Source organism: Urtica dioica, chromosome 2 (genome assembly GCF_054948205.1).
Source record: "Urtica dioica subsp. dioica isolate 48M chromosome 2, U.dioica_male_clone48M_v1_H2, whole genome shotgun sequence".
NCBI classification, from domain to species: domain Eukaryota; kingdom Viridiplantae; phylum Streptophyta; class Magnoliopsida; order Rosales; family Urticaceae; genus Urtica; species Urtica dioica.
Window position 1 is genome coordinate 47,406,656 of NC_142757.1, and position 21,576 is coordinate 47,428,231.

The 21,576-nt window shown below is 38.7% G+C and overlaps 2 protein-coding genes and 1 pseudogene across 2 annotated transcripts; all 3 read left to right on the plus strand.

The window, feature by feature from the left end:
* The first annotated feature begins 73 nt into the window (after positions 1-73).
* On the plus strand, positions 74-4,245 carry LOC149405101 (flavin-containing monooxygenase FMO GS-OX-like 4). Its single transcript, XM_089606835.1, has 7 exons — positions 74-685; positions 884-954; positions 1,309-1,464; positions 2,439-2,521; positions 2,633-2,768; positions 2,918-3,091; positions 3,710-4,245. The coding sequence occupies exons 1-7, from the start codon at positions 115-117 to the stop codon at positions 3,941-3,943; spliced, it is 1,425 nt and encodes a 474-aa protein (XP_089462961.1). The 5' UTR covers positions 74-114; the 3' UTR covers positions 3,944-4,245.
* A 2,708-nt stretch (positions 4,246-6,953) lies between these two features.
* LOC149405102 (flavin-containing monooxygenase FMO GS-OX-like 4) lies at positions 6,954-14,449 on the plus strand (annotated as a pseudogene).
* Positions 14,450-15,931: 1,482 nt separating this feature from the next.
* LOC149405103 (flavin-containing monooxygenase FMO GS-OX-like 4) lies at positions 15,932-20,260 on the plus strand. Its single transcript, XM_089603773.1, has 7 exons — positions 15,932-16,548; positions 16,629-16,699; positions 17,437-17,589; positions 17,701-17,783; positions 18,810-18,945; positions 19,015-19,188; positions 20,006-20,260. The coding sequence occupies exons 1-7, from the start codon at positions 15,987-15,989 to the stop codon at positions 20,195-20,197; spliced, it is 1,371 nt and encodes a 456-aa protein (XP_089459899.1). The 5' UTR covers positions 15,932-15,986; the 3' UTR covers positions 20,198-20,260.
* Positions 20,261-21,576: the final 1,316 nt, after the last annotated feature.

A 21,576-nucleotide genomic window follows, 5' to 3' on the forward strand; every position in this document is an offset into this window, starting at 1 on the left:
GGCAGTTCTGAATGTTAATTATTTTCCTTAAAAAATAAATGTCTTTAATCTAACCTATCTTAAAATTGTTGGTGAATCAACGAAACTTCCATTCGAACACAGAAAGTCACGGTCATGACGACGGACCGAAAGCAACCACTCGCCTCCCGCCACGTGGCAGTCATCGGCGCCGGCGCGTCCGGGCTCGTGGCGGCTCGCGAGCTCCTCCGCGAAGGGCACAGAGTGGTGGTGTTCGAGCGAGGAGACCAAGTGGGCGGGACCTGGGTCTACACGCCACGCGTCGAGTCCGACCCGATCGGACTCGACCCGAATCGTAGCTTCGTACACTCGAGCATGTACGAGTCTCTCCGGACCAACCTCCCCAGAGAGTTGATGGGCTTCAGAGACTTCCCATTCGTGGCCAGAGAAAACGAGGGCGACGAGGTCAGAGACCACAGGAGGTTTCCGAGGCACAGAGAGGTGTTGATGTACTTGAGAGACTTCTCAAAGGAGTTTGGGATCGAGAAATTCGTGAGGTTCGAGACCGAGGTTGTGTCTGTGAGTCCGGTGATAATTAGGGCTCATCGTGATCAGTGGAGAGTCGTGTCGAAGAAGAAAGGAGATGAGTCGGTCGGAGATGAGACTTTCGACGCCGTTGTGGTCTGTAACGGTCATCACTCGGAGCCTCGTGTCGCTGAGATTCCTGGTAACTGCAGGCTTTTCCCAATTTACAAAAGGGTCCTAAGTTTGAAGGCTTTTTGCTCATATAATGAAATGTAAAATTGTTCTTGCAAAAACTGTTTCTCTGTGTTCAGATTTCTGATTGAATGCCATGATTGACTCTACATGTAGTATTCATGGATGGTTATGATTTTTTTTTTTTTCCTTTCTTTCTTTCTTGCAGGCATTGATGTGTGGCCTGGGAAGCAAATCCACAGCCACAATTATCGAACTCCACACCCTTTCCGCGATCAAGTCAGCTTCGAGATCTTACTTCGTATAATTTTCGTTATGTCACCAGTAAAGTTGTTTGCTTTGCATGAACACCTTGCTTCAATGATACAAATAACAATGATGATAACAATTATAAAGATGGACCACATTGAGATGGGATTCTTTGAGAAGTTTGTTCTACAACCCAGTCTTTGATCTCATACCTCAAAAGGGCCAAACTTGCTTAGTTCCACTCCCGAGCTTCCGAATATTCAATGCAAATGGGATTTATAACTTGACAGTGCTACTACTCATTCAATGCAAACAAACGAGTTATCTCCATTATTTGACTCAAATACATTCCCGTGAACTTTCACTAATTCCTCATTTTTGCAGGTTGTAGTTTTGATAGGGATTTCGGTGAGCGCACATGACATATCTCGAGAAATATCCACAGTAGTCAAAGAAGCCCACATTGCAGCAAGATCTATTTCCGATGAACAACAACCAAGAAATCTTCCCGGTTCTAATAACATCTGGCTACATCCAATGGTACTCTCTCTCTCTCTCTCTCATGATAGCTTGTAAGGAATATTTTATTAGGATATAAGATTATTATATATATTTTTTTTAAAAGAAACTCTGATCTTTTATTGATTGAAACGGCTTAGCCGTAGAAAGTACATAAAAAAGAGCTGAAGAAACCCGAAAACAGCTCCGAAAAAAAAACAAAAACAAATGCCTGCACAAAGGGTTACAGAGTGCAGACCCAATCCCTGGCCAGATCAGAAAGAGAAAACGCCTTAAAATCTTTACAGTTAGAATGACGCCATAAGGCTATACAGCGATTAGTGTTGTCGACCATACTGTCCCAGTTCCAAACCTCCTCGTTGTAAAGCCGGTTAGTCCTCGTATTCCAAAGACACCACAAAGAAGTTAAAACTCCGGTCTTAGCAGCTGCGATCCATTCGTCGCTGTGCCCTTGCATCTCGTGGATACGAAGCAACCCTTCTATAGAATCAGGCATGAAAGGAATTTCCAGCTTTTGGAAAAGCCACTTCCAGATCGCCTCCGCCACAGGACACCCAATAAAAAGGTGTTCGGCATCCTCACTCGCTCTAGCACAGAGAGGGCATAAGCTTGGCATCAGGGATATATGAGGGTTGATCTTTTGAATACGATCTGCCGTATTAACTCTCTTTAGCGCCAACTGCCACGCGAAAATTTGGACTTTACTCGGGACCGGAGACTTCCAGACCGTTTCAAAGAAAGGGGCAGGATCCGTAGCCACCTCATCTGAAAGATCTACCACCATCGACTTCACAGAAAACCCACAGCCCCGGCGACTGCCGAAATTTCTATAGAATATGTACAAGTTATGTTAGTCGATCTATAAATAAGATGGGATGGAAATTGTATGAGGGATTCCGACCTCTTGAATGTACGATATCTTATTTTCGTTTATACAAAAATATATTGGTCATTATAATATTTTACCTATTTTAACTATGCTTGAGCGAACACAGATCAAAAGCGTCCATGAGGATGGAAGAGTGGTGTTTGAGGATGAAAGCTTTGTCGTTGCCGATGCCATTATTCACTGCACCGGGTATAATATTATATATAATGTTATTATTACATAGGCCTTATGAGTTGAATATTCAAGTCCCTTTTAGTTATTTCTCAAAAACCTTGATCCCGAATATCGTCTATTTATTAGGTACAAATACTACTACCCTTTTCTTGAAACGAACGGCATGGTGACCGTGGACGACAACCGAGTCGGACCGCTCTATAAACACGTGTTCCCACCGGCTTTGGCCCCGTGGCTTTCCTTTGTCGGCCTTCCTTTTAAGGTCAAACTGGTCAAACCTCTCTCTCTCTCTCTCTCTCTCTCTCTCTCTCTCTCTCTTTCTCTCTCTCTCTCTCTCTCTCTCTCTCTCTCTCTCTCTCTCTCTACAGACCAGTTTAATTTGTGATGATACTATGTGGTTATTCCCTCCAGGCTGTTCCCTTTCCGTTGTATGAGCTACAGAGCAAGTGGGTATCGGGGGTTTTGTCTAACCGAATCAAACTTCCCTCGAAAGAGGAAATGATGGAAGACGTGACTGCCTTTTACGCCATGCTCGAACAATCCAATGTACCAAAGAGGCACACTCATGATATGTTAAGGAGCCCGGTAAGATGATTTAACACCGTGTTGAGCTTCTATACCGTTGATGATTTATAGAGTTGAGGATCACACATTATTATATATATAAAGAAGAGTTTGGCCCCTAAAACTCAGATTACTATTCAAGTAAGGTTTTTTTTTTTTAATATATATATAGAAAAAGAAGAGATTGGACGCTAGTCACAAGTACTATTCATTCATACCGAATTTATTTTTTTAATCATAAATATAAAAATGTCTCCAAAAAACTTAAATTTATATTTTCAAATCTAAATATTTCTAGACATGTCTATATTTTTTCCTTCAGACTAAAATATTTTAACTATTCCGCGGCAACGTGCGAGGCATACTGCTTGTCAGAAATATAATAAGGGACATCGCAATAATTATAAGGTCTTGAGCTAACTCTATCCCCATCGATTGGTTTTGAGTATCAAAGCCAGAAAGCTCAAACGAGGACCAATCTAAAAATAATAGTTCCGGCCTAAGATAGACAAATGAGCTTTATACGGTTTGTAAAGATCATTGAGTTACTCCTATGATAACAATTGCTTTTGATATGGAACCTCTATAACACTTCATACTATGTGTTCCTTATCCAATGCTTTTTGTTTTGTTTCGCAGTTCGAGTATGAAGACTGGCTTGTTGTTCAGACGGGTTCTCGGGCATACGAAGAATGGCGGAAAGAAATGATTTTCAGGCTTTTCAAGGAATTCTTTGCCAGACCGGTGATGTATCGCGAGGATTTCGACGAGAAAGATTTGACTTCGCAAGCCATACGAGACCTCCAAACGTACTTTCCAAAGGGAGTAGTGTTGACGGGTTCGAAAGGTGAACTACGTATGTCACGGCTATAGAGAGATTTTAATTGAAACCAAATAAGACGTAGTCTGTTAATCATCATATGGACAATTTTTTTATTTTTATTTTTATTTTTTATATGGATAGTAGGAATCAGATATTATTCTCAATAAATAATGTATTTATTTGTATAGCTACAACATATTTGAGAATTTTCTTTTTAATTTTTTTGTTTGGTTTCAAGTAAATTTAATGTTCTCTCTGATTCTCATTCAACTTTATTTCCAATATATTGAGTGGCCAGATTAAATACTTTAATCTCACAAGTTACCTACTCGGTTAATTAAGGTGAATTACCAACTACAGATTATGAAGAGCAACTTTATCAATAATATATAATATTGTCAACAAAGCCATTATTTTGGCTCTTTTTTGTTCAAATATAGTACCTCTAGGGCTAGTCTCGAATAATTTTAATCTCTCCCGTCTTTTTTTTGTGTCTATTTGTATGTCTCTCCAACTATATACCGAAAGTCATCACTTTATTTATTCATGATGTTTTTTGTAAAAAAAAAAAAAAAAAAAACAAAAAAGAGAACGATCCAAATTCAAATTATCTGATATGTAGTGTTTGAGCTGGTGTCTTTTGATTGAATAAGGAACATAAATTTCATAAAATATAACTTAACGCATAATATAATTAATATCGTCTCAAAAGTGTAAAAAAAATTGAACAATATAAGAGAAACTTGCATGAATACATTACCATTTCAAGATCAATTTATCAACATTATCATTTTTATTATTATTATTATTATTATTATTATTATTATTATTATTATTAAGTAGGGGAACCCCTCTACTCACAAAAACACTGTTATTTTTTTTTTAAATAAGAGATTAGACCATAAACACAAGTAGTGTTCATTTGTACTGAATTTTTTTTTAACTTTAACTATATTTTTTTCAAACCTAATTATTTTTAGACATGTTTCTATATATTTCTTCCTCTAGACTAAAATATATTAATTATTCCGCAACAACGCGCCGGGCATACTGCTTGTCTATAATAAAGGCCGAATTTTATTATACAGTGACATGATGAAAATATTCTTTACAACTTCCAAAATTACAAAAAAGCCACTACTGAAATTACATAAATGTCATTGAAACTTAAAACCTTTGAAACATTTATAAATTACAAAATTGTCATTTAAAGAGACTATTTGGTTGTGAAAGTCCAGAACTACTGTATAACCTGTCTTGTTAGATGTTGTTAAGAACAACTGAAAGAACAACAATCAACAGGTAAGAAAAACAAGTAAATGACACCAGGAGTGGTAACCCAAACTATCCTATGGTGTTACTAACCTAGGCTCCCCCTAGATTTGAGCTCCCCTCACTTTTCACTCTTACACTCACCCAGTGTATCTATGTATATACATAACAACAATAATAACAACAACTGTAAAAATGTTAGGTTTGTCTTCTGAAAGGAGCCAAAACCTAGAGAACAAAACCCACACACACTTTTCTCTTTTAGAAATGATTTCGACGTGTAAAGTGTGTTGTCCTACCTAAGGTAAGACATTCTCTTTTATAAGAGACTGTAAACAAGAATGTCTTATGATCAGACACCAGGACACATGACACACATCAGGACGAGGACAGATAAAAAGCTGTCAGGGAGGCCACGTCGTATCCTGGCATACAATGATGAAAGATGTTCTGTGCGATGCAAGAAACAACACTAGGAACAATAGGGTTGCTTGAACCAAAACACCAACCTCAATATAGCAACAGGTTGCATTTGGTATTGATATGAGGGCACGTGACCTCACTCAAAAAGTCGGGAAAAGAAATTAATTTTTTAAAATATTTTTCAATTATATTTAATTTTAAATGATATCTTATTAAATATAAGACGTTAACTAACTAAGACGAAGATATGTCTTGTCAAGATGGCGTGTCGCTGTGTCAGGCTCAATTCCCCACATCATCACAGATTTTATTACATTTTAATTTTTTTAATATATTTTTCTTATTATTTTTAAACAGTTGCATCCTCATATTTTCATATTTTTTTTTTATATTGCTATCATTAATAACTTATATTTTATAGCTTCTTCGTCAGCCATTTAAAAAAAAACAGAAGATGTTCCAGAAGATGTTCAAGGATGATCCTGCAACAACAGCTGCAACAAGAGCAGCATTAGAAGCCGAGACTACCCAGAGAAAGGGAAATATTGCAGCAAAGAAGCCAAGTCTAGTCAATAAGAAGATCCAGACCAAGATGAAGAACTTGGCTTGGAGAGTAGGGAACTCTACCAGAGCACCAGGAGTCTGGAAGAAGAGTGTTTGATTCAAGTCTCAAGCTCACGCCAGCAAATGGGACATGGTTCTGAAGCGGTCAGTCATAGGATTGACGAAGAAAAGTACACTGTTCCCTAGATTTTGTCCTTGTTGAAAGAGGTAAACCTATTCTCCACTGTGACTTCTTCCAAAAAGTTTAGTGTTCAACATGCTAGAGAGGTCGTAGTCAACCTCACCGAGGACTTTGGGAACTAGTCAAGTCCACTTTTTGGAGAGATCACGATCACGGGAAACAACATGTTGAACCAGAGTCGTATCTTGACAAAATCGCCAGATGTCTCATTGGAGGAGAGAAATCCAGTTGGATTGAGAACAAAATGTCTTCCGCTGATCTTTCCACAAAGTATTCCCTTTTATATGGGATAGCAATCAGGAGCTGGTACCATTCTCTCCATAGAGGCACTCTCTCCAAGTCCATGGCTCAGTTTCTCTATGCCACAGGGAACAAGGAAGCTGACAACATTGGCGAGATCATCTTCAACCAGATTGCAGCTCATGGAGATTCCAAGAAGGTAAACCATCTCATCGGATTTTCTTATCTCATACTGGTTGTGAAGCAGGACTCCGAGTTGGTGGCACATGGATACGAGCTATCCGCTGATGCTAAGCTCATCAACGCTAATCCAAAACTGTTCACCGGAAAGGACAAGAATGACGTCAAGGAGGAGCAGCTGGCTCCAGTTGTGTAAGAAGATGTTCCAACATCTTCTTACCCGGAAAGCACATCGATTATCTCCTCGCCCATGCGATAAGATACTCAGGCAGCTTGAAGGAGAAGTGAAGTTCAACATGGCCGAGATTGCAAGGATCACTAACCAGAGGATCGCTTCTTACCAGCCTGATCAGAGACATCAAGTATAAGGTGGAGGAACAAGTTCAAGACCCTGATGAAGAAGATGAAGATGAAGATGAAGACTGAAGTTGAAAGTTCAAGCCGTTGCCACTAGAAGAATTTTTATGTTATTATTTCTTTTTATTTCTGTACTTTAAGCTCGTTTTACTCTCAATCTAGACTGCTATATTTCCCTTGATTGTCTTTTTGTGGCAAAAAGGGGGAGTATTTTGATTGATGAATGTTTTAGTTTTTTGGGTTTGTAATAGCTATAGTTAAACATTTTGAACTGATGGGTTTTGTTAAGTTGCTAGCCATGTTTAGTTGCTAAAACTTTTTTTATTGAAACACTCTGCGTAGTGAAATGTGTTTGTTTTGCCATAAAAATATCAAGGGGGAAATTGTTGAATATTTTATGGCATAATTTATTTGGCAAAACAAATTATAATAAAATTGTTTCAGTCAGAGCGTCAAGAAGTTGTTCAAACAACTTAAATCCAGGGTATTTGCGTCTTTTCCTCTTGCGCGAGACAAATCAGCTAAACACGTTGTTTAGTTTCAATTATCTTGGATGAATAAGATCGGATTTGGAGAATCTGACTTATGAGATTTTGCGAATTTTTAGGAACTTAATCATATAAAACCTATCGAGGGTTCGTGTGATTCGTTTTGTTCCTTTTACTGTTTGGTGAATTCACATGGTCATAACTCTGAGTTTGTCTCTCTATTATGGAGATCTTCATCGACAACAAACTCTGAGTAACTCATAGCTGATGTACCATCATACTAAGTGTGAGAACGTGTTTTGCATATTGGCGTGCTGAGAATCTTCGGGAGAAGATTGAGTGAAAGTGAGAGGGAGTCTTAGACCTAAGACTAGCTTAGGTTGCAAAGAATCCAGAAGGTGTGAAAGACGAAGGTGTTTGCGAAGGGGAGCTTAGTCAAACTTAATATTTTTGTACCTTTAACGATTGTTAGTGAATTGCTTTTCACTCGAACGTATCAGTCCCCCTGAGTACGCGGTGATTTTAACCGTACATGGTTACCAATCTCGTGTGTCTCTTATTGCTTTAGTTTATATGTTTGATTGATCACTATTCGTAATTATCCGATTAAAATCAATCGATTATTCAACAAGTAGTAACAACAATTTAGTTGAACAAACATCTAACCAAGGTTCAAAATACCGACAATATATCCCGATATATCCACGATATCAAGGAAAAATGGGAGGATGAAGACCCGTTATTGCTTATTAAAATGCATAGAACTACATAGGTTTATATGGAGTGACTTCTTTAAATTTTTTAATTTCATAATAAGGTGAACTTTATTGTTAGCTAAATAAATGTTATATATTCTTTCATTACGTATATTTATAGATATAAATATACGTATATATCTATATAGATATAAATATATATATATATAGATATGTTATATATATATATATATATTTAAAATATAATTGTTATATGTATCATTTAATTATATATACATTATGTATATTTTTATAGGATTTTTGTCGATATATCCGTCGAGAATCAATCGATATATCACCGATATAATCGGTAGTCGGTATTAAAATTGTTATAGAATATCTGTCGATACTCGATATATCCGTAAAATCAGAACATCGGTATGAGTATCGATATCGATATTTTAAACATTGCATCTAACATCACATTAGTAATTACATCATATTATATGTGATGAATAAGTCTGACTTATAACATGTACAAATAATAACAAAATAATAAGTTAATAACGACCAACTACGCCAAGAAGTGTGGTAGCTAGCTTGGTCTAGCGGTAATCTCACACTCACCTCGACGGAGAGGTCGTGGGTTCAAGCCCCCATGGGATGCAGAAATGCATGCCCCCTAGGATTTATTCTAATAAGTATATAATCTTGGCCAATAGTGCCACCTACTATATAATCTTGGCCGATAGTGCCACCTGCACTTTGCACTGCTAATATATCATGTAATCTTGGCCGATTTGAGTCTGACCCGAATCGTAGCTTCGTGCACTCGAGCGTGTACGAGTCTCTCCGGACCAACCTCCCAAGAGAGCTCATGGGTTTCAGAGACTACCCATTTGTGGGCAGAGAAGACGAAGACGAGGACAGAGACTCGAGAAGGTTTCCGGGCCGCAGAGAGGTGTTGATGTACTTGCGAGACTTCTCAAAGGAGTTTGGGATTGAGAAATTTGCGAGGTTCGGGACGGAGGTTGTGTTTGTGAGTCTGGCTACAGGTGATCAGAGCGAGAGGACTCACTAGAGAGTTGTGTCGACGAAGAAGAAGAAGAATTGTGATTCGGTTGAGCTCGAAGCTGATGACGTTTTTGACGCGGTTGTCATTTGTAGTGGCGTTAATTCGGAGCCTCGTGTCGCTCAGATTCCAGGTATTTTGGATTTGGATTTGGATTGGATTGAACTTGTTTTTCTTAAGAGATTTGGATATTGCTGTACAGTTCCAACAACGTGCCAATTGCTTCAGATTGGATTTTAGTTTTTTTTTTTTTTTTTTTTTTTTCAAGGCTAGGATTTGAGTTAGTGAAATGTGATGTGTCTATGCAAGTAATAGTCCTGCAAATGATATCCCTGGATAGTATTGTCATCTTCTTTGTAGGCATCGATGCGTGGCCCGGGAAGCAGATTCACAGTCACAATTATAGAACTCCACATCTTTTCCGTGATCAGGTCAGATCGAGATTTCTTCGTATAATTTTTCCCATTACCTCGCTGAAAAAATTATGGTGCTTTTTGTTGTTGGTTGTTGGAAATACTTGCATACACATCTTAACTTTGCGAAAACCGGAGTTTCATTTCATGGGAAGCTAAGCTAGTTCTTGGCATTTGAGCAGTTATGTTGTTACAGACTCATTCGATGGAAAACAATACCATCGACTGAGTCGTAACGGTGCATCGGTCGGTGGGCCGCGTGATCCGAAGGCCTAATTGGGCCGAGGTTAATTAATTTCGTTTTTATTATTTAAGCTACTGTTTTAAGTATTTAAGTTAAGGCCTTAATCTTTTATTATGGATTTTTTATTATGTCTTTTATTTTGTTTAGGCCTCGTTAAGAAAAGCCCGGTTGTAAGTTGACCTACATATAAATAGGTCTTTTTCATTAATAAAATTATCTTTCAGCCAAATAATCTAATCTCTCTCACGTGAGGAGAGATTAGGTTTAGCAGAGAGACAAACACTCTAATTTTCGTAATCACCTTCATCACGGGTCCTCCCGTCACGAGATCGAGATCCCGGGCCGTAAGAACTTTGGTATCAGAGCGGGTCCCATCTTGGTTCCAACACTCGGAGTGGTGGCCCATGGAGTGGTGGCCCACGGAGTGGTGGCTTGGACCCAAAGGGGGTGCCAACCGTGACCAACGTGGCCGTGACCAACATGGCCGTGACCAACGAGGACGTTGGTTCTTCAAGCGTGGGGTATTGTTACGATCCTAGTTGACTCTCACATTGTTAAGTATGAGATTGACATGTGAGAGTCCCACATTGCTAAAGTATGGGCTTTGCATGAACGGGTTCCATTGGGAGGATGGTTGACCAGCCGTTAATGTGGCCTAAACGCCCTTAACTCGACTTCTTCGCCGGAACGGGTTCCATTGGGATGAGGCAGCAGATGCGGCTTTCCTCGCTCTAAAAAAGGCTCTCTCCGAGTCCCCCGTACTCGCCTTACCAGATTTTTCGGAGGACTTTGTTGTCGAGTGCGATGCATCGGGAAGCGGGATCGGCGCAGTGTTGCAGCAAAAAGGGCACCCAATTGCTTTCTTCAGCCGAAAACTCGCCGAGCGACACCATAAGCTTGCTGCCTACGAGCGAGAGCTCATAGGGCTGGCAAAGGCCGTGACACACTGGCGACCGTACCTATGGGGGCATAAGTTCTCGATCAAAACAGATCATTTCAGCCTCAAGTTTCTCCTCGAACAGCGTCTAACGACCTCGCCACAACAACACTGGGTAAGCAAGTTGATGGGTTTTGACTTCTCGGTTGAATATCGACAGGGTGCCTTAAACCGTGCGGCAGACGCCTTGTCACGGCGCGGTGAGGAGGACTCGGAGTCAGCGGGAGCAGCGCTCTTCGCCATATCCACTACCAGAATTAGCGTTTTCGATGAGCTCCGCAAAGAGATCGAAACCGATGAGTCACTACGCACCTTGCGAGACAGCGTAATTCGCGGGGAAGAGGGGAGCGCGTGGGTTGTTCGAGATGGCCTTATTTTGTTCAAGGAACGGGCATATCTAACAACCACCTCACCTTTAGTGGCGAGGATAGTCGCAGACTTTCACAATTCATCGCATGAAGGAGTCCAAAAGACTATGGAGCGCATACGTCATGATTTTTATTGGAAGGGTTGGAAGCGGTCTGTCCAAGAGTATGTTGCGCAGTGTCAAATCTGCCAAAAATACAAGTGGGAAACTCTTCAGCCGGCAGGGCTCCTACAACCGCTACCTATTCCGACGGCCATCTGGGCTGACATCTCCATGGACTTCGTGGAAGCCCTTCCAAAGTCGGGAGGAAAAACGGTCATCTTAGTCGTCGTGGATCGTTTCTCGAAGTATGCACACTTCCTATCGATGGCCCATCCGTACACAGCAACTTCGGTAGCCGACACATTCTTCCGCGAGGTGTTTCGCCTACATGGACTTCCGATATCCGTCGTCACAGACCGGGATCCAGTCTTTCGGAGTAAGTTTTGGCGTGAGCTTCTTCGTCTCTCCGGGACGTCCTTAGCCTTCACAACGGCCTATCACCCGCAGTCTGACGGGCAAACGGAAGTGGTAAATCGTACTCTTGAAATGTATCTACGATGTTTGACAGGGGATAAACCCAGAAAATGGCTACAGTGGCTACCATGGGTGGAGTACTGCTACAATACCTCTTACCACACTGCTCTAAAGGCCACTCCGTTCCAGTTGGTCTATGGTCGTGACCCTCCGCGGCTACTTGATTATACGGCGGGAACCGCGCGAGTGGAAGCTGTCGATCGCGCTCTCGAAGACCGTACTGTACTACTCCGCGAAGCACGCGATCGCTTGGCACAAGCACAACACCGTATGAAGACAACATACGATGGCAAACATCGCCTCGTCGAATTCGCGGTGGGTGACTATATGTGGATGAAGCTTCAGCCCTATCGCCAATTGTCGGTGTCAAAATCTGCGCTTCACAAGCTGTCACCACGTTTTTACGGGCCTTTTCGTGTCCTTGGCCGCATCGGACCTGTAGCCTACCGTCTACAACTTCCAGAGGGATCGCGCATCCACGACGTGTTCCATGTCTCATTGCTGAAACCACATCGCGGCGAGCTACCATCTTCAACAACAGAGCTGCCTTTAATCCTTGACGGACGTACGCTGCCCAGTCCACCACACTCGGTCCTCCGCGCTCGGTTGCTCAAGGGAAGGCGACAGGTGCTGGTCCAATGGAGCAACGACGACCGTGATAATGCCACCTGGGAAGAGTTTGACACGTTCACTGAAGCTTATCCAGATTTCGAGCTTGAGGACAACCTCGATTTGGAGGGAGGGAGCAATGTTACTGACTCATTCGATGGAAAACAATACCATCGAATGAGTCGTAACGGTGCAGCGGTCGGTGGGCCGCGTGATCCGAAGGCCTAATTGGGCCGAGGTTAATTAATTTCGTTTTTATTATTTAAGCTACTGTTTTAAGTATTTAAGTTAAGGCCTTAATCTTTTATTATGGATTTTTTATTATGTCTTTTATTTTGTTTAGGCCTCGTTAAGAAAAGCCCGGTTGTAAGTTGACCTACATATAAATAGGTCTTTTTCATTAATAAAATTATCTTTCAGCCAAATAATCTAATCTCTCTCACGTGAGGAGAGATTAGGTTTAGCAGAGAGACAAACACTCTAATTTGGTCCTCCCGTCTCGAGATCGAGATCCCGGGCCGTAACATATGTGTTAAAGTACTCGGCTCTTTGCCGAATCTCGTAATCAAATTACAGAGGATCCTAGAGAGAGAATTCGATTACAAGATCTTAGAGATAAAGTAAATAGGAAAAATCTCTAATCGATTCAGTGGTAAAGGTTGTGTTCCTTCATTTTTTTTTTCCCTTCATAGGTCGTGGTTGTGATAGGGATCGTGGCAAGTGCGATCGACATTTCACGTGACATATCCACGGTAGTGAAAGAAGCTCACATAGCAGCGAGATCGAATCTCAATCCCCAAATCGCGAAACTTCCCGGTTCTGATAATATCTGGATACATCCTATGGTATTTTATGGCCCGCCTTATTAAGCATAAGGACTCTCTGTATTCAATCATCAGTTTTCATATTTGAGGTAATGCACAGATCAAAAGGGTCCACGGGGACGGAAGTGTCGTCTTCGAGGATGATAGCATCGTCTTCGCAGATACCATTCTTCATTGCACCGGGTACATTTTTCCTTAGCGACTTCAATACTCTAGGACTTTTGATAAGTATTCGAAAATATTACATAAAAAAAAAGCTGACATTGAGAATAATCATCTTAAGGTATAAATACCGATACCCATTTCTCAAAACCGACGGTGTTGTGAGCGTGGATGACAACCGTGTCGGGCCACTTTATAAGCACGTGTTTCCACCGGATTTTGCACCGTGGCTTTCCTTTGTTGGTATTCCTTTCAAGGTCTAACCTTGTCTTACCCGCTCCAACTATTGCATTGTGTACTAATTTTGTTGTCTTCGTATTTTGGTTAAAGTCATTGAGATCTTATATTCTAACCTGTATATATAATTTATTCATGCATTTGTATTTATAGTTATTCCTCTTTTTGTATTAATCTTTTTTTGCAAATAATACTCCTGCCAGGCTATTCCTTTCCCGTTGTATGAGCTGCAGAGCAAGTGGATTTCGGGAGTTTTGTCAAACCGAATCCGACTTCCATCGGAAAAGGAAATGACGGAAGATATCGCTGCATTTTATTTGACACTCGACCTCGGAAAAGTACCAAAGCGACACACTCATGCTTTGTTTAAGCGCGCGGTAAAATATGATTCAACATCCTTATTACTAGTATTAAATCAGAATATTGTTCCTTGAGGAGCAAGTAAACCCGTCCAAATTGCTCTTTTTTTATGTTGCAGTTTGAGTACGAAGATTGGCTGTTGAGTCAGTGTGATTGTCCTTTGTACGAAGAATGGCGGAAGGAAATGTCGTTCAGGCTTTTTGCGAGATACTCCATTCTATCGGCGACTTATCGTGATGATTGCGACAATGAAGATTTGATTTCGGTTGCCAAACAAGATTTACAAAAACACATACGAAGCAAAGTAGTGCTAATTGGTTCAAATACGGAACAATGTGGTGGGTCACGACTATAGAGCCCTTAAAACTGAACTGTTATGTGATGAAACAAGTGCAAAATTATCCTGTTCTTACATGAGATTCGGTTTTCGCCCCTGTGTTTTCTAAATTAAATGTTAGACTTAAGTAAGTTTCTTTATTCAAAACATATGTATCGCTTTCCTATCGGATACATTTTTCCGAGATAGATGTGAAGCAGAGAGTAATTTAAGTTCAAAAATTAAAATAAGGCCACTTATGGTCGATACGCAACTCAAAGCCTTTCTCTATGTATACGAAGATGTCTTTGCCTTGAAGCACAAAGATAATCCCGGAATCGAATGTGTAATAATTTAAATACGTTGTTACGACGTTTATTGACTTTTTTCATGTTCGAAAAAACGGTCCATGGTGCCTTTGAAGCTGTTGGAAATTGGAACATCCTGGTGCAAGTTTTGAGAGGTTGCATTATTCAATTCGCTTTGGATTTTGTGACGGTTTCCTCGTTTCTCGAAAGATTTGTTTCAAATATTTTCTTATGAAATATTCCTCAATCATCATTCCTTGAAAAATTTGTTTCTAGTTTGATTTGTTTCAATTTTATTTTTAATATTTATGAAATATTCACTAGCAAGGTACATCTCAGCCAGTTGACCATTTCTAAAAGAAGTTCTGCCTCCAAGTGTCCTTTTACACTTTAAAATTCCCGATCAGAGTTGTGTGTTCTGTTCTATTAGGATCAAGAAATCATCTTGAGTGCTATAAGTGTATGTGTGTGTGTGGGTCTCTATTTTTGAATTTATAGACCAGATTATGAGAGTTAGATACTACATTTTCGTAACGCATTTGTGGGTTTCAGAGACCCGTAAGTTTGGGTCTATATGTTTGAAGTACCTAATTTATTATCTGTTTTTTCATATATATAAAAGCGAATATAGCTGCCTCATGAATTAACAACTTTCGCACTTTTTTTATAAACAATAAACTCATTTGGTCAGAGCAACGTCATTGATTTAAGCCCACTTTTAATGATACACATGTAGATGAAGAAAAATACCCTTAAATAATTTTTTTAAAACTTAAATACACTCAAATATAATCTAAATAAATAAAAATGCCTAAAAAATTAAATTTCTTTACGCCCAAAAAAAACTTAAACCAAGCCCGAGTGGAGGAAAATCCCTCTTTTTTATAGAGAATTTGCAATCATAATCGAACAACATCATGTTTAATTACATATTCTATTTCCAAAAAAAAGAAAAAAGAAAAAAAATCACTAACAAAACTTTTTTTGTTTTGTTTCGGATAACGCATATCAAGGAGGCTACATCTCTTACTCTTGTGAAAGAGACTTGTTCACTTGCAGTGTGTGTGAATTATGTGAAAGAGACTTTTCCAAATAATAGCATAAAGTTGATTGCGTAAGTATTATTTCTGTACGCCGAATTATTAACTTCATAACACCTATTGAGTATAAACATATCCCTGAAACCCTACAACCCTTGTCAGTACATTATCAGACGTAACACAAAAAAAGAAAATTCAATCTCGATCACACAAAGCCCGTAATTGGCTATGGCTAACCAACCCCGACCACTCGCCTCGCGCCACGTGGCCGTCATCGGAGCCGGACCCTCGGGGCTCGTGGCGGCGCGCGATCTCCGGCGCGAAGGACACACGGTGGTAGTGTTCGAGCGGGGAGACCAAATCGGCGGGACTTGGGTCTACACGACCCGGGTCGAGTCCGACCCGCTAGGCCTCGACCCGAGTCGAAGCGCGGTCCACTCGAGCGCGTACGACTCAGTCCGGACCAACCTCCCAAGGGAGATCATGGGTTTCAGAGACTTCCCGTTTGTGGCCGCGAAAGATGACGAGCTCAGAGACTCGCGAAGATTTCCGGGTCACAGAGAGGTATTGATGTACCTGAGAGACTTTTCCAAGGAGTTCGGGATCGAGGAGTTTGTGAGGTTCGAGACTGAGGTTGAGTCTGTTGGTCTGGTTTCGGCAGAGACTCATCAGTGGAGAGTCTTGTCGAAGACGAAGAACAAGGAAGGCGATTCATTGGATGAGGTTTTCGACGCAGTCGTCGTTTGTAATGGCCATCATTCCGAGCCCCGAGTCGCTGACGATATTCCCGGTAATAGTTGATAAACTTTATATATCATATCATTATTATGATATGTATCAGTAGCTGTGTGTCTGATCTCTTCTTTTCAGGTATCCATGCGTGGCCAGGGAAACAGATTCACAGCCACAATTATCGAACTCCAAATCCTTTCCGAGATCAGGTCAGCCACAAATTGTTGTCAATAAACTATTGATAATTAGACAATAGCTAATGTGACGAGTGATAACAAGAGTGAAAATTAACAAATTTGATGACGTGACAATTCAGTTAAAAAAAGTCACTAATATTCAGTTATTAGCACCCTGGTTGGTTTAGTTTTTCGATCTTGTTTTCTGTTTTCTAATTATAAATTTTAGAAAACACAACTAGAAAACATGTTTGATTAATAGTTTAGAAAACAGATTTGGAATTATGTTTTTTTTGCTTTGAAATTTAGTTGGAAAACATAAAACAAAAAAAAGTTGTTTTCTATTTCATTTGCCTTATATACTTATATTATAATTCTTAAACTTTAAATATAAATATAAAAACAATTGAATGAAAAACATAACCAAACAACATTTAAAATATTCTAAACCGTAATTTTAAATCGGTTTTTAAAATTTAAAATTTAGAATCAGAAAACAGAATTTAAAAACAGAAAACGAGCTTAGAAAACTAAACCAAATGACCGGTACTTTTTCTTAAAAACATTTTGTATTTTTAGGGGTAATAAGAACACTGGCCCGGCCTCTAGAAGAGGTTACCTCACATCTAGTCACTGGAATTCAACGGCTAGTCAAAATGGGATGCATAAACTTGGCGATTTCTATTTTAATAAGCACATATTTACTTTTTTTTTTCCCCTTAGAGTTTCTAAATGATAGATATCTTTTCTCGACGCCCTCGATTTCGCAGGTCGTGGTTGTGATAGGGCTTTCGGCAAGTGCGATGAACATTTCTCGCGATGTATCCGGAGTAGCCAACGAAGTCCACATAGCAGCGAGATCAATTACCGAGCAATCACTCACAAAACTTCCCGGAACTGAAAATATATGGTTACATCCTATGGTAATGCAATCGCGGGTGGGCCTCAAAAATAAGCGAGAAAATGTTGAATTAAAGTTTTTTTTCCCCTCATCTTTGCACGCATTACATTCATGTTTGAGGAACATAACGCAGATCGGAACCGTCCACGAGGATGGTAGAGTGGTGTTTGAAGATGATAGCATTGTCATTGCCGATACGATAATTCATTGCACCGGGTATGTATGCCTAGTGATAGCTTTGTTTTTGCTATTATGGGTAATTTTTTAATAAAATATAAATCATAATATTTTGAAGTTAATTGAATAGTAAATTAGTTAAAGTTTCAAGTTTTCACTAAATAGGTCAAGTTATTTTGTATAAAAAAAACAAAAAAAAAAACAGATTTGACATTGTCATCAATTTTTGACGATTTATATAAGCAATTGATCACATTCGAAAACATTTAATCACATGGTAAAAAATAATTGAAACATGGTGCTTGGACATCTGGACTATTTCACTAATTTTAAATAAGTGAAATTTGTTGTAACTAGCTCATCTTACACTTCTTATTAAAGAAATAGCTCAAGTTTTATTTAATTAAGGAAAAAACCCATTTTTTCTTAGCAAACAATTATACCCTTCGCGAATAAGCTAATTAATTAACAAATTGAATTGAGTTAGGTTAATTAATTAACTGAATGTTTGTATTCGAAATTCACAAAATATTCACAAAAACCAAACATAAGTCAATTCCTATTCAAAACATTCAATTAATTAACCTAATTCCTAATTCAGTCAGTTAGTAAATTAACTTTAATAACAAAAAAATCAGAACTTAAGCTAATTCTTAATTCAACCAGTCAGTCAATTAATTAACATAATAGAATTTAATCAGTTAATTAATTAACTGATTCGCGAATTAGAGAGCGAACCAGAGAGAGAGATAGAGAGCAAACCAGAGAGAGTTCGGAGAGAAGAATTGCATATGGGTGACGCCGCTGGAATAGGCGGCGCCTGAGGCTTTGGAAATGAGACTGAGTTTTGGGTGAGGGTAATTTTGGAACTGAAATATCACTTGGGCTATTCTTTTAATTAATTCAAACTTGAACTATTCCTTTAACAAAAATGGGTTGGTTGGGCTAGTAGGCTAATTCACCCTTTTACAGCTAGTTAAAAGTTGACTATTTTGCTATTGATTTTAAGACTCTTGTCCTTAAATAAAAAAAAATAAATGTTGATCCTGAATTTTGTTTCTGAAGGTACAAATACCATTACCCTTTTCTTAAAACCGATGGCATTGTAACCGTCCATGACAATCGAGTCGAACCACTTTATAAGCATGTGTTCCCACCGGCTTTGGCACCATGGCTTTCCTTTGTTGGTGTTCCATTCAAGGTAAACTATTTATTTATTAAGAATAATAGTCTTAATCTTTGTGCTAAATTATACTCCCTCTCCATCTAGACTCTTCCGTTTCCCTTGTTCGAGCTACAAGCTAAGTGGATATCGGGTGTTTTGTCTAACCGAATCGAGCTTCCGTCGGAAAAGAAAATGATGGAAGATATCGATGCCTATTACGCCGTGCTCGAGCGCAACAACGTACCAAAGCGATACACTCATGAAGTTTCAAGTCTCCCTGTAAGATACATATATTTGTAGTAGAATTGATTAAATATTAAAGAAATAACTCAATATGCCTACATAAAGATCTTTATAGTATGAGCAAATGTCTTGTTTTACTTTTGAATATTTTCTTAACTTTTAGAGTATTTGATTAGAATTTGAACGTAAAGAGTTTAAATAAATTATATGTCTAACTCTCTCCCAAAAAATATCTCTATTTTTGGCTACTACTAATAATTTTCGGAAAGTGTAGAAAAATCTCAAATGGAATGTTGAAAATGGTACTAAATATGTAGGCTTCTAAAGAGCATATACATCAATTCTTATGATTTTTAAATTGCAAATTTGATTTCTAATTTCAAGGAAACAAAAAAGACATTAAATATGGCACGTGCACCATGATTTATCCAAGATTTAAGGGTGGGTCCAACTTCAAACAGTCGATCTCTTTTATTTATTATGAATTTAAAACATATGTATCTTAATAAATTGTATATCTAATTATATCTTGAGAAATATATGGTAATTTTTTAGTCACTAAGTGAACATAAAAAAAATCTAATTTAAAATAATTTGTGCAAAGCACATGATTCCAAGTTTCAACTAGTTTTTTTTTTTTTTTTTTTAAATAATTGTTGGTATTGATGAGTTTGTAGCACGTTTTTTTTAGTAGCCAACAATAGTTTTCTAAGAAAAATAAAAATTAGTAAACAGTAAGTTTTTCAAACACTGCATAAAAGCCAAGTGACCCCTAGTCCCTATTTGAAATATCAACTTCGGTAGTGTGTGTTCCTTGAGACTCAAGTAACCCGTTTAAACGTTGTATCTCCAGTTTGAGTATGAAGACTGGCTTGCGAACCAGTGTGGTTGCCCAGTTTTTGAAGAATGGCGTAAAGAAATTTTTTTCTTGTTCAGCCGTGCCAAGAAATCATCTGCCACATCAGCAACGTACCGCGATGATCATGACGTTGAAGATTTAATTTCGATAGCCAATCAAGAATTTAAAAAATACTTGCCGACATGAGATTGGTTTGATCATGGGTTCCCATTATCACTACACCATTCAGTTCCCCATTATCATGGTATTTTGGATTTAGATCGGATAAATTTTGTAGAATTTTTTTTTTCTTTTTTCAAAGTGTTGACTAAATAGCGTTCTGAGACTTAGTTTATGCAAGTAATAATCTAATGAGGGTTATGAGACTCGTTTGAACAAATGATTGTCTTATCTTCTTCACAACCACTATTATCGCACTCCAAATCTTGGTCACCTCGATCAAGATATCTTTGTGTATCCATTACCTCATGGTATGTTTCGAGTTCGAAAAATATGAGGGAAGAGATGAAATTTAAAAGAGAAATTTCATTTTCTAGACCCAAAAACTATGAAAATATCACCATTAGACCCGTTACTTAAAAAATATTCAAAATTGGACTTTTGGACACATTTCGGACAAAAATACCCTCATTTCAAAATAAATCCTAATCTTCTTCTCCAACCACACCATTCTCACTCTCTCACTCTCACTTTCTCTCCAACCACACCCATTCCGACGCCCCTCCATTCCGACGCCCATTCCGACGAGTTCCGACACGCCTCCGACCGAAGCTCCGACCGAAACCACCATAGTTCCAACCTTCACCAAATGACAAAAAAGGTTAGTTTTTTTATAGTTTTTTCATGGTTTGATTAGAGTAGGAATGATAGGATACAAGATTTGAGTGGTTGTTAGTTATTTTAGGTTGATTTGAATGAGATTTGGAGGTGAATTTTTTTTTTTTTTTTTTTTAAATTTCTGGGAATTTCCGATGAATACCATCGGAATTCATCGGAAACTGTCGGATCCGACAGTTTCCGATGAATTCCGATGGTATTCATCGGAAATTTCCGACCGATTCCGACGTTTTCCGACCTCTTCCGACAGTCTCCGATGGTTCCGACAGTTTCCGACCCGATTCCGACAGTTTTTTTTTTTTTTAAAATAATTTAAGATAAATAAAGAGTTTTTTGTATTTTTTTTTAAATGATGAACAACATAATTAATCTAATTACTTGTTTGTGTAATTAATGATTAGTTTTTTTTAAGGGAGCCCGAGCAAAATAGCAAAGTCAAACGTTGTAATTGTCAACATAGCCAACTTTTGGTTTATTTTTAATGTGTAGCCAATATACCACATTAACAGTAAAAAAATACAAATTTGCCCTTCATTTAAATAATATCAAATCAAAATATTTGGAAGATTCCCGCGTCCAAAAAAGAAAGAAATGAAATTGGAATCGCGTGAATAAATGCCAACTAAAACAGATCCATCGTGATAAATGCATATCTAACAAATCCACCGTGATATGCTTATCTTTCAAACACGCATCCAAACCTACACCGCACGAGAAAAAATTCAAAA